The 13,441-nt window shown below is 46.8% G+C and overlaps 1 protein-coding gene across 10 annotated transcripts in view; it reads right to left on the bottom strand.

Annotated features, from left to right (window-relative positions):
- Window positions 1-13,441, bottom strand: part of LOC139765482 (uncharacterized) — an 843,718-nt gene that overhangs the window by 309,269 nt on the left and 521,008 nt on the right. Inside the window, exons 1-2 of one of the 10 annotated variants that reach the window (XM_071692906.1) lie at window positions 11,545-11,682; window positions 1,741-1,979 (exon numbers count right to left, since the gene is read on the bottom strand). The exons of 6 other annotated variants lie outside the window; for them this stretch is intronic. In XM_071692906.1, coding sequence (XP_071549007.1) covers window positions 1,741-1,808 — 68 coding nt within the window. In that variant the 5' untranslated portion in view covers window positions 1,809-1,979; window positions 11,545-11,682. Of the gene's footprint in view, window positions 1-1,740; window positions 1,980-11,537; window positions 11,683-13,441 lie in introns of those variants that run through there. 3 more of the 10 variants (XM_071692907.1, XM_071692908.1, XM_071692909.1) reach the window with 3 other exon arrangements.

Raw genomic sequence — 13,441 nt, forward strand, 5'->3', positions numbered from 1 at the left:
TGCTCAGGGGGTCGTGTGGTCGTGGTCATGGGGTAAAAACTGTGGCAAGACCTTCTTCGTCCCGCCACCAGCCAACGTGCACCGTAAAGCTAGCAATTACCTGCTGAGTCACTACCCTCCCGTGTCGATGTACTTACTGTACACACTGTACCGTACCTCGGTACATCCCTCCGCCTATCCTCCCCCCTGGTATGCGCCCTTCACCCACGCCATCACTGAAATGCTTCGTCTAATAATATCTTGACAAATATTCTAAAATTACTTTGCTGACACAAGGGATGGAGGCAATAACGCCCTTCCCTCACAGCTAAGGACAATGGCCAAGAATCCACGGGATGAAACGGACCTTCACACAGGTAATGCTGCCCGAGTGTAAGAGGCACTTCCATCATGGCTGGAGTCTGACCTTATATACATTGTGTGTGTGTGTGTGTGTGTGTGTGTGTGTGTGTGTGTGTGTGTGTGTGTGTGTTGATGCTGCTACTAAGTCTTGTTAAGTATAGGTTAAATTGCGTAACTTATCTTTAACATACACTAGAAGATGCCTAATGGATAGAGAAAAAACGTCGTGTGTAAAGCATATACACACACACACACGAACTATCATTTTAAGCGACTCACATCACCTCGGTGTAATATCACAACTCAGCCAGTCCAACCCCTCAAAAAAAAGGAAAAAAGAAAAAGAAAAGTAGGGGGTGGGATGGAGGCCTTTTCATCTCCATCCATCACTTAACAGGACGTAAGTACACGAAAAACATGTAGTTACCCCACTTGACTGCCACGTAAGAGAACCATCAGGCGCCTAAATGACTTTATACAGCAAGACAGATCCTTTTCGGAGGTGAGAGGAGGATATACAGGGCCAGTTGGATAGACAGTGGCCGTTGGAACGACGGGACCTGAATCCACCGAGGTCATCCTGCCCCCGACATCACCACCAGCACGCACCCACCCTGAATTTCACAGGGCGATGTGTATTTCAAGAAGGACCACTTGTTGGGAGGCCATGACTGAAAGACATTCGAGAGGCAACGTAGCGTGGAAATTTACGTGCAAGGCCTTTTGTGAGGTAAAGATGTGGCGTACGACTGCCGGGAGAGAGAGAGAGGGGTAAAAAAATATGAGGGACATGTGTAAGGGACAGTGGTGAGTGGGACTAAACTATGAGGGGAGAATTTATGAAAGGACTTTGTGAATGGAGAGAGTTCTCAAGGCCACTTGTGAGGAGGGTAAACTGTTTGGGTAATCCAGGAGCGTGGAATGTGGGGGAGACTGTCAATAAAGGAATACAGAAGATGCATTATGCACATAAAATATTCGAGAAACTCCAGGAAGGTTTTCTCTTTTATTATGAAAAACGGATGTGGAGTTCTCTCACTTATACTTCACATAAAAATATTTCAATGAGAAACTAATATTAGAATCTAAATTTAGCTTAGAACATATTTTGAAATATGGAGTACTTTTCACACACACACACACACACACACACACACTTACACACACACTTACACACACACGTTAGTCAATCACCCAATCTTAGACACACTTCGGTAAGACATCAGCCCCTCGGACAGAGACACAGACACTTAGACTTCAGAGAAAAACGCACTTAAGAAGAAAACTACAGTTCTGGCTTGACATTCAGTCATAGGCTTTTGATGCAGCCACTTCCATGCACACTTTAGCCATAAGGTATTTTCGTCGTGCATTTCTTAAGGGTTTCGACAGACTTACACTTTGGAGGAGAAGGGCGAGGCGGGTCTTCTGAGGGTGAAGATGTTCTTGAAGACAAGGGTGGCCATAATTATCGCGATTCGTCGTTACCACAGCCACCAACACCACCGCTTCACACACAACCCCCACATCACATCCTCACTAACCTTGTAAATCTCTCACGTAACTCCACATTTTGTTTCAAAATCACTATAATCACAACTTCAGCAAGAACCTGTTTGCTTCAGTAACTTAAAAGCCTAAAATGTAGGTGTAGCTTTAAGTGGCCAATGTATCATAATCACTGTTTATCAAAAGCAGCTTTGTTCTCCACGACGTAAACAGTTCCACTAGTTGGACCACGTCACGATAGTCAAACAGTCCCACAAGCTGGCCAAATCACGTAACAACAGTAAGAATACTCACTGGCTGGCCCACTAAACAACACCAGAGTCCCATCGGCAGCCCCACGTAACAGTAAACAAAACTAGTGGCTGGCCCACGTAACAACAGCAAACAGACCCACTAGCTGGCTAGCATACGAAAGAGAATATAAACAGTTCAACTGGTAAAACGTATGTACCCACAATAAAATGTATATCAAGACAACGGTCAGGTTAAGTCAGGTTAAGACACGACACGCCACGGTAGAGCAGAGTAGAGTAGGGTAGGCTAGGTTAGGTTAGGTTCGGTTAAGATTAGTTTAAACTATGATAGGTAAGGCTAGGACTGATCCAGGATATTTCTCGTGCAGGGTAAGACACGTAAAACTTTCTCTTCCAAGTGAGACTGTAGCATTAGTAACCCGTTCTTCATGGAGGACAGAGGAGTCAGCCTCAGTGGCTAATCCTGGTGTACCGAGAAAGTCTAACATGTTCACTCCTTCTTCCCTACTGACACACCCTTTACGAGTCACCATTGTTAACCATTCATCTTCACCTTACTTTCACCCCTTGGATGTGAGCGAAACACAAGGGCACTGTCGGCCTTAATCGTTGGCGGAGGCCCTGTGTAGAGGTGGTAGTGATCTAGTGTGGGATGAGGATACGATACAGTGTGAACGATGAGGACAGTGGGGTGTGGAGTCTCAGATGGTGATGAGGAGAAGGAAGGGGTAAAAGAAGGCGTTGAGTGATGCGTCGGCGCTTTATGTGTGCAGTAGTGGTGGTGGTGACCTTGGTGTGAGAGGGGAGGTGTGGAGATTGTGTTCTCTAGTCTGGTGCATTCAGTACTGCTTATAGTGAGGCAGGAAAGGATGGGTTGCTATACAGGGTGCAAGTGTGTCAGGGGGTCGATAATTGGTGCGGTTAAGTACACTGGATATGGTCGTTATTGTGGGTACCCGCTGTAACGGAGGGGCGGTTGTAAATGGTGTGAGTATAAGCGAAGTTGTCGCAAATGGTGCGGGTATAAGGTGTAAAGATCGCTGTAGTTGGTGCGGGTATAAGTTGATGAGTCGGCGATGAAGGTCTGAGTATAAGGGACGAGTTGCGGTCAATGGCAAGAGAGGGTGGTGAGTGGTGAGAGGGGAGAGGCGTGAGTAACGGCAGATCTTTCCACGCAACACATGACGTGTGAAGGCCAAGTGGAAATGGAGGACCCAGCGGGCTCCTAGGATCCAGCAGCCTGTGTGCTGGCTAGGGACACCCTGCTGGTTCAAGGAACCGCTGGGGCCCATGAAAGCCAGCAGCCTGTGATGGTCAAGGGCCACATAGGAGTCAAAGAACACAAGTTCCCCTAGTATCAAGCAGGATATGATGACCTAAGGCACCCCTGGAGGCTAGAAAACCGCAGGTTCAACACCAATCACCACAAAACCAAATCTTAAATAATGATGTTGATGAATCACAGCCTTAGCTAGAGTCCAGACTTTTCCATTAGGGGTTCCAACGCCACCTAAACCCCACAATATGGACACGCTTCGCTAATCAACTGTTCCACAAACTTAGGTCTGGACGGACGGTGCGAAGTATGAGAAAAGTTACAAACATACACACACACACACACACACACACATAGACACACAGCCCCTCGCCAATAGTTGAAGTGCCAAGCTTCTCCTCCAGATTTCCTTTTAAAAGAACTTTCTTATTTACCATCGGCTTCTCCTATTTGACGAAAGAGATTTCATTAAGTAAACTTTAAGGACATCAACGATATAAAGTGTTAAATGCATTATCTAACTGCATGATTCATCATATGCAGTGTTACATATATATATATATATATATATATATATATATATATATATATATATATATATATATATATATATATATATATATATATATATATATAAATATGCGATGTTAACGGAATTTCATTCGACGGTTTAAAAATAAATAAGCACACATATTATCTATCTAAATGAGCTAATGGTTCGTTGTTTAATATTTAATGATCACTATAAACATTTCGTAAATTGTACTAATGTTACATAGTGCTCAACGCTGTGTTACATTACGCGATACTTCACCATTTCCTCTCCCAGTCATAACACCCCCAGATTCTGCAGCAGGAAGCAGGCACGTCATACTGCTTGCCTACATCTGCTTGGGAGCAATCTGGCGGTGAATCAACCACTACGTCACATCGGACGCCAATGCTTCTCCTACTGGTAACTGTGAAAGGAGTGACTGCCGGACTAAAGCACATCCGAGGGGGTAATTAGTGTTTCAAGTCCATCCCAGGTCATCTGGGAGAAGTCTAACCTCCCAGTACCCTCATCTCCACCACCATCAGTAGTGCTGTCCATATACGCATCACCACCACCACCAGCGTTCCCTCCACACGCATCTCCACCACCAATAAGAGTTCCCTATACATGCATCTCCATCACTGGGGGGTCTTGGGAGAAAAAAAAAATATCACCTTAATCATCTGTTGTTTCTTTTCCTTCTTTACGTCCAGCGCATTACCGACATATTTCTTAATCATAAAAAAAAGATATCGATTTTCAATACACCACCGAAATAATCTTGGCCAGGCTGATTATTATCATCTATCAAGGTACCCTCTCTCTCTCTCTGATCACCTTATTAATCATTTTTCACCACGCAACCCCGGGGAAAAAGTCGTTAGTCAAGGAGGAGGAGAGTACTAATTTCCCTATACGTCCTCCGTCCATTCAAGAGGCCAAGCGGCCGTCCCCCCATCCCCTCGAGCCAAGATTAATAGCGGACTAATCTACGTTCTGTCTTGCTCTCTCCTCTTCCGGAATTCCAATTACAAGGCGAGCAAAGAATGCCATGTTTCTCCCCACACCATCCCCAGGGGGCCGACCTGCTACATCAGGCCCATCTTAACACGAGTAGTTTGTGAAAGTCGGGGCCACCGAAAATAAATGAATAAATAAAATAAGCATTAGTTACTCAAATTAGAAAAAAAAAATATATCTTTGCACGGAAGCGGAGCGGGATGGGAGGGGGAAAGCGGGAGGGAAAAGGGCCAGTGTGAGCCGGCGGCGGGCAGAGGGAGGAGGCCCGGACCGACCAACCAGCCAGCAGAACACATTCAGAGGTAAAAATCCTCAGGTTCCTTTCCTTATGCAGGAAGGAAGCCAGTGGGACTTTGCTGGAGAAACATCAATACATTTTATGAATGGCGACGGGGCTTAGCACAGCCGGAATCTCCGGGGTGAATGAGGCATGATTTACGCACTGCGTAGCGGGGGAGTCTACACGCAGAAATGAGCTACGGTCATGTGCGATGAAAAACTGCCTTTCTCTCCCTCCCACACGACGGCTGTCACGATACATCTCGGCTAGCGTGGACCATAGATGAATGAGTAAATAAACTCTCTCTCTCTCTCTCTCTCTCTCTCTCTCTCTCTCTCTCTCTCTCTCTCTCTCTCTCTCTCTCTCTCTCTCTCTCTCTCTCTCTCTCTCTCTCTCTCTCTCTCTCTCATACACGAAATCATTCCAGTTATTTCTAGTCTTAAGTCACAGTCGTTGTTGGAAAAAAAAAAAACATGAAAATTACATATCTAAAAAGCACTGGAGCCAGTAATGAAAAAAAAAGGCAAAACTCTCATTGTGGAAACAACTCTTGACACTGAAAAGTTACACAAATAAACAAAAAAAAATATATAGGGTTATTATATAAAGGCTAAACAATCCCATCTGAAGTTTATGACAACCTGTGTGTGTGTGTGTGTGTGTGTGTGTGTGTGTGTGTGTGTGTGTGTGTGTGTGTGTGTGTTGTGGGGAGAGAGTTTTATACTCGTGTTGTCCCGTCTCATAACCTTGAGTATATGTACGAAGTCTTCACTCCTGCGAACACACACACACACACACACACACACACACACACACACACACACACACACACACTAGCCTAAGTTGGTCTATAAATGGGTACCTACCCATTTACAGACCAACTCCGAGGAGAGGATGAAGAGCTGGGATTGGCTGTGGGGCGACTGCCTTACCCAGGGTTCAAGTCCCTGCGAGCCTAAACTCACTCATGGTCAGTAATAATAACCACTACAACAGGGAGGCATTCTTTTCTGAGTGTGTGTGTGTGTGTGTGTGTGTGTGTGTGTGTGTGTGTGTGTGTGTGTGTGTGTGTGTGTAAGCGTCTGTCTGTCTGCCTTTAACGCGTATGAGTTAAGTGCGACAAAGAAAGTGAGTGAAGCAAATTGAGCGTGTGTAAATGCATGCGTGCGAGTTAATTCGTGTGTTCTTGCCTACTGCTGCAGTCCTTGCCAACACAACAACAGCAGCCCTTCGTAGCCCCGCTCTTCGCTCTCCCTCACCATCAACACCAACAGTAAAGTTTCTCCCCCAAAAGTGCAGACGGGCCCTCGCTGCACATGCCTCTAACAACAACGTCCTAATAATAACATACGACTATCAACAGCAATGACTGAGATCCCGGACTCAAATGTTAACAAGAGTTTAACCTCATTCCTGGTTACGACATACACATACATATCCTAAGTTAGGGGATCTGTTCCCCATATATCCCATCAAAAACAGTCGCTCCCTGGGACACAAGAATACGGGCCAGTTATGATCCCACACAGGACGAGGTAACGCTGACCAGCAGCGACCCTACGCAAGGTCCAAGTATCATTCCCTCTAGATTTTTGGAGATAAAACGAGTATATAGGAACCTCCAGGGAGTCTACAGGTCCATACAAGGCACCTCCTCTATACACCCTACCAATATCAGGCACGTACAGTGGCTGGGAGAGAGACGTGAAGAGCGTCTACGTCTGTTCTGTGTGTTGTGAAGACTTAAGGTTCTGGTCACGACGGTAGCAGCAACATCCTGATGGTGGTGGCGGGTCCCCGGCCCACCCAGGCCACACAATCACCCTCCTCCCACACAATGCGACTCTACAAGCCCGTCTTTATACCCAGTCTGACCCTCCAGCCACGTACACCCTCATTGACATCCACTGCATCAGTCCTCCTCACATTGGCAGCTGCTGTCGTAGCTCCCTCCCTCTGCCTCCAACCTCCCCTCCACAAACGCCTTGCAACACACAGTCTTTCCCTCACCTTCCAAGCTGCCATAGATTCCCTGAACAATATCGCTCTGACATTCGTTCTTCCACCCCTACCCTGCCTACAGTCGTCACCTCCCGACGTCCACAATCTTCACTGATCACTTCAGTCCCTCACATCCATCATTCCCCTTTTCACCCTCGCTCTGCTACCTCCATCGACTCTCCAAATCACCTCCCTCCAACCCTTGCCACGATCCCTTCTGGCCCCCGCCCCCTACACTCCACTGGCTCCGGCCCTCTTCCCTCTATCCCGTACGCTCCCCTAGCTCCAACCTTCTCTAACCCCTCACTCCTCTCGCAGCAGTCCTTTCTACACTCCCCCAGCTTACCCATCCCCCAACCCACTAAACTCCCCAAACATACCACCCCCCTTCACACTCGCCCAGCTCTAAAACGCCCTTCCCTCCACCCCCTACACTCCCCTAAGCTCCACCCTTTAACGTCCCTTACCTACCCACTAACCCACCCCCAGTGGCCACAACCAGTCAACGACGGGGTGAGCTGGTAGCTATAACGTCCACTTTGGTATGCTGCCGGAGTCAACTGCACCGACCCCCTTACCCCACCAATAAAACCACAGCTCGGCCATAGCCCCGGCCATATGCTCAGCCTCTAACGACAGATATGGTGCCCCTTTCTCGTCCGTATAGTCAACCCTCTCGTATCCTCTGGTTACGCTACGTTTCACCTCTATAATTTTTTTTTCCGTTTTTAGTTTTTATTGAGAGAAAGACAACGGTGATAAAAAAAAAGTATGTTTCGATCGAATCCATGTCGGTTGTAAATTTGAAGCAGGAAAATATCCTATAGTTTTCCTATTTTCTCTCCTTCATCTATTCGCCCTATTTTCGCTTTTCTCTCTCCAACGCCTTTACCTCTTCCTTGCCACTGCTTCCCTTAAGGTCTCGTAAATTTCATTCCTATTTCTCTTGTGGATTCTCCTGCTTCCTGTTTCATTCATATTCTTACTTCCGTTATTCATCATTCGCTGCTCTCGTACCCTCTCTTCTCATCCTCTTTCCCTTCTGGAAAACTGAAACTAGAATAAGTTCCTGGATATTACGAGAAAAAGAAAAGGTCGCGCTGTCCTGTTCAAGGGTCGTATACTCTAATGCTCAAGGGTCGCACACTTATACATAGGTCGTGTCGTCGTGCTCAAGGAAATAATGAAATGTGAAATATATATATATATATATATATATATATATATATATATATATATATATATATATATATATATATATATATATATATATATATATTGGAAAGGATCACAATTTTGCGCGTGATCAAGTATATTCCTATGAGTACACGGGGAAAATGAAACACGATAAGTTCCCAAGTGCACTTTCGTGTAATAATCACATCATCAGGAGAAACACAAGAGAAAAATATAACAGTCAGTTGATATATATATATATATATATATATATATATATATATATATATATATATATATATATATATATCAGTTATGGTTACCAAGAGAAACATGAAACGAAAACGTTTTAATTAGCAGCCTGGAATTTTATTCATGGGGAAACACGGACGAAAATGTTGTGTGTAAAATGGTGATGGTATGCGAGCCTGATGCCTCCATGGTTGACGCAGCCGAGGGGCTGGCACTCTCCCATGTAAATAATGGCCAGGCCAGAAGGCCAAGCAGAGGGCCACGTTGAAACTTTCATGAGGCCACATCCCCCCCATGGGAAAGTTTTATGATGGGCCATGAAGTCTTTAGGGATGCCATGAATGCATGACGGAGCGTGGGAGAACACTGTGTGGGAGTGGAAGGTCACGTGGGAAAACACTATGGGAGTGGGAGGTCACGTGGGAGAACACTTTGGGAGTGGGAGCTCACATGCTCGACCACCAGAAGGGTGAGACACACAGTAGCAGCCGCGCAAGAGAAACATAAGAAAATTACAAAAAAAAAAAAATAACTCATCCATAACTTTACTTCTAGGTTCCCTAGCCTAAGAGGACTTTTCCTTGCATTCCGCCTACGAAGTGAGACCGTATCATAATTATCACACTATAAGAATCAGTGGAGTCTCTCGAACAGCCAGGCCTTCTCTCCCGTGGAAGGAAGGGTCTCTTGAGTTCAAGCGGCCATTAATAACACGCTCTTTTACGACCATTCATCATCGGTCCGGCTGAGTGTAAGGTCTGGGTTAGACAGCGACCGTCAGCTCTGTGGTGAGAGAGAGAGAGAGAGAGAGAGAGAGAGAGAGAGAGAGAGAGAGAGAGAGAGAGAGAGAGAGAGAGAGAGAGAGAGTCTGTACGCCAGGCAGCTCGTGAACCATCAGGCAGCAGACACCGATGGAAACCGGCGGCACCAGCGGGACGCGCAGCCCCCTTCGGCAACCTCCCCAGGCCAGCCAGCCAGCAGCGGCAGCAGTATCTTGGGCAGGAGGTGAAGAAGGATACACGGGCTGGGGGCTAGGCCGTCGCGGCGAGAGGAAGGTTAAAGTCTGCACACACATCAGCCTCACACTTGTGACGCAACTGCCTTATGATGTGATTTTTCACGCGAGTCTCGCCTCACTTGTGTCTCATCTCTGTTAATTAAGCCCGGAGAAAACCTGTCACTTTTTGTGTGAGTCCATCCATCCTGCACAGCGCGCTGCCAAGTTAATTAGCACTTCCTCCGGTGAGTGTCGAACGCTGCACTTCTCAATGACTAGTCAAGTGTGTGGACGGACGTTCCTCCTGCAGACTCGCAACACGTCTGCACTAAGGCAAGCGTAACGACTCTCTGCATGAGTCGAGTTTGGAATTCCCTTTTTGCATGTTGCATCAGTCGCGAGGCCTTATGGCGAGCCCAAGTCCCAGTGTAGGATAATCCTCTTGCACTCCGAGCGCCTTTCTCTCTCACCCTCCGTCCAGACCATCTGGTCACACCAGTCCACTGACTCCTCTTCCCCCAAAGTAGGGAAAGTAGAGAATCACTGGCCATCACCGTGGGTGTAGCCCACGGAGCGGAGAGGCGCGCACGGGAAACCAATTATAAACGAGGTTCATCCACTGTCATCTTTGAGGAGACGCTGCCACCTTTGATCCCCGTCGTGTTTACCACCACCTGCTGCCCGCCACACATCAAAGGTGAAGAACATAAAGGTTAACTCCGGTGTGTGCCCTGCACGGCAACCTGCAGCTGGGTGAGGGGAAGGCAGGGCCATTAGATGCCCCAGCTACTCTAGGCAAAAACCAGTGTATCTTACTCAGCGCAAGGCTTGGCTACCGTCCGTCACACGCAACAGCGTGTCTTGCTACGCGTGAGTGTGGTACCTCCGCCTGGCTCCCTGACCCTTCCCAACACATCAGCTCTCCAGATGAGAACACACCCACGGCCTTGCCCGCGGCAGACACCGCCTCCCTCACCGGGGTGGGAGCTCAGTGAATCAGGACGCCAGCCAGGCGGAACGGCGGAGCGACCATAAAGGCAGTAGCAACTTTACATTTGTATGATATATAGCATCGCCACCATCCTCACCAAGGCAGACACCACAGCAAAACCTCTGGCAACACTCCAGTTTCCCCCGTCTTTCTGCACTGTAACATATTTTAGTGCCACACACACACACACACACACACACACACACATATACAGCCCTGTTCGAATCACGCCTGACACGAATTACCACTTCCCGTCAGATACTGCACAAGAAAGCGGAAGTGATGCAGACAAACGATGAAGACCCTGAAAATTGTCTCTAACAATTTCAAACACCCTTCCTCTTAATGTCGCAGCCCATCAACACGATCTCCTTAAGTGCTCATCGACTGCCCTACAACTCACCATTAAGGCTCACAGCAACATCTCACAACACCGCCAACATTGCACCTAAATGTCACGCCCCATCAACAACAACTCCACGACACCGTCACTACCCCATCAACAGCATAACCCCTACAACCCCGTCACTCCCCATTAACAGTATAACCCCTACAACCCCGTCACTCCCCATTAACAGCATAACCCCTACAACCCCGTCACTCCCCATTAACAGCATAACCCCTACAACCCCGTCACTCCCCATTAACAGCATAACCCTTACAACCCCGTCACCACCCCATCAACAGCATAACCCCTACAACACCGTCACTACCCCATCAAACAGTATAACCCTACAACCCCGTCACTACCCCATCAAACAGTATAACCCTACAACCCCGTCACTACCCCATCAACAGCATAACCCTTACAACCCCGTCACTACCCCATCAAACAGTATAACCCTACAACACCGTCACTACCCCATCAAACAGTATAACCCTACAACACCGTCACGACCCTCACAACACACCACGCGAGGCTGTTCTCCGTTCCTGCACCATCACAACACACAGTCACTGGCTCAAGGAGGACCCTACACCCTCGGGCAGCGAGGTACAGATCCCTGCGTGCCCGATGGTTGCCCGGGCCACACTGAAGGCCGCCTCGCCGCTCATCATGTGTGCCACCCGCGTTGCTGATTGGGGCACTCGGGTGCCACTAACCGCCGGCACCTTACACACCCTCGTCTCATGACGTGCGGCAGCTAGCGTTGCCGACTGGGGCACTGGGCACAGAGGTGTCCCAACACGCCGCATACACCCTCAACGAGACTCGCATGCACACAAGACTCACGCGTGAGGGAAGAGACACAAAAACTTTGTGATAAACAAACACATACACAAGAGAGAGAGAGAGAGAGAGAGAGAGAGAGAGAGGAGCACCAGCGGCAGCTGTAATATATATATATATATATATATATATATATATATATATATATATATATATATATATATATATATATATATATTGGAAAGGACTACAATTTTGCGCGTGATCAAGTATATTCCTAAGAGTCCACGGGGAAAATGAAACACGACAAGTTCCCAAGCGCACTTTCGTGTAATAATCGCATCATCAGGGTAAACACAAGAGAGAAATATAACAGTCAGTTGATATACGACAAAGAGACGTAGCTAAGACGCCATTTGGTAAACATGCATGTTTACCAAATGGCGTCCTAGCTACGTCTCTTCATTGCATATCAACCGACTGTGTTGTGTCTCCCCTGATGATGCGATTATTACACGATAGTGCACTTGGGAACTTATCGAGTTTCATTTTCCCCGTGAACTCGTAGGAATATATATATATATATATATATATATATATATATATATATATATATATATATATATATATATATATATATATATATATATATATGTCATCAAATGCTTAAGCCTACTGAGACCAAATAATCCCAACACTGTGACTCGAGTCCATAAGCCAATATCAAACTCAGGGAGTCAAGAGGAGTAAGGGAGGGCTGCTACAGCAAGGAGGAGCCAGACGGCAGAGGCTGTGTGGTGGTGGGCGGTATGTCTACATTAACGCTTCCCGTCGTGCTGGGTCCGCTGTTCATACGCAGCCACCAGAGAAAATAAAAAAAAAGAGTGGAAAGAAATACCTAAATAAACCCACATTGAAATAAGATAAATGAAAGCGGTTGTGGGTATCAGCAAAAGATGTTTCTGTTGCCCTGAGGGTCGGCGGCAGTTACGGTGGTCGCTGTCGAGCACGAGCGCCAGAGGCAGACATGAATCATGGCTCGTCAAGCGTGTGGCTTCTCCCTGGCTGTATAAACTATTAGCAGGCACCGCAAGAAACAATATGGTCAACGAACATTACCCTCGTGAAACTGTTCCTCGTCTCCTATTATACCCTTATGGCTTCCTCACCTAATCTCTCATATCTGTACAACAGACTGTTCTTACGCTCTTCTTATTCCTCCTTCTCCTCCTCAGTTAAAAAGTACAGTGAACACGTCAGTGACAAAGACATGGAACCTCATGCTTATGAGGGACGTGTGCCTTTGCGTCACCGTTCGCCTGAGTTGGTTGCTGCATGTCCTGTGGTTCAACATGTAAGGGAAAATCATGCTTAAGGCACTCAATTCCCATTACAAAAAGCAAAAAAATCACTGGATACACATCTACAACCCAATCACACCTTACAAACCACAATTCATAATAAAGAAAAGTAATTAATGATTCATAAAAAAATTCAAATGCATCCCTGGATACATCACAATAGAACAGAAACAGAGCGGTGACCGAAGGAGCGAGACCTGTGAAGCAAGCCCATGCGAGTCATTTTTACGTCCTTCCTCACCACACGCTACTGTTTGAGTTGCCTCCTACACAGCC

Source organism: Panulirus ornatus, chromosome 55, assembly GCF_036320965.1.
Source record: "Panulirus ornatus isolate Po-2019 chromosome 55, ASM3632096v1, whole genome shotgun sequence".
NCBI classification, from domain to species: domain Eukaryota; kingdom Metazoa; phylum Arthropoda; class Malacostraca; order Decapoda; family Palinuridae; genus Panulirus; species Panulirus ornatus.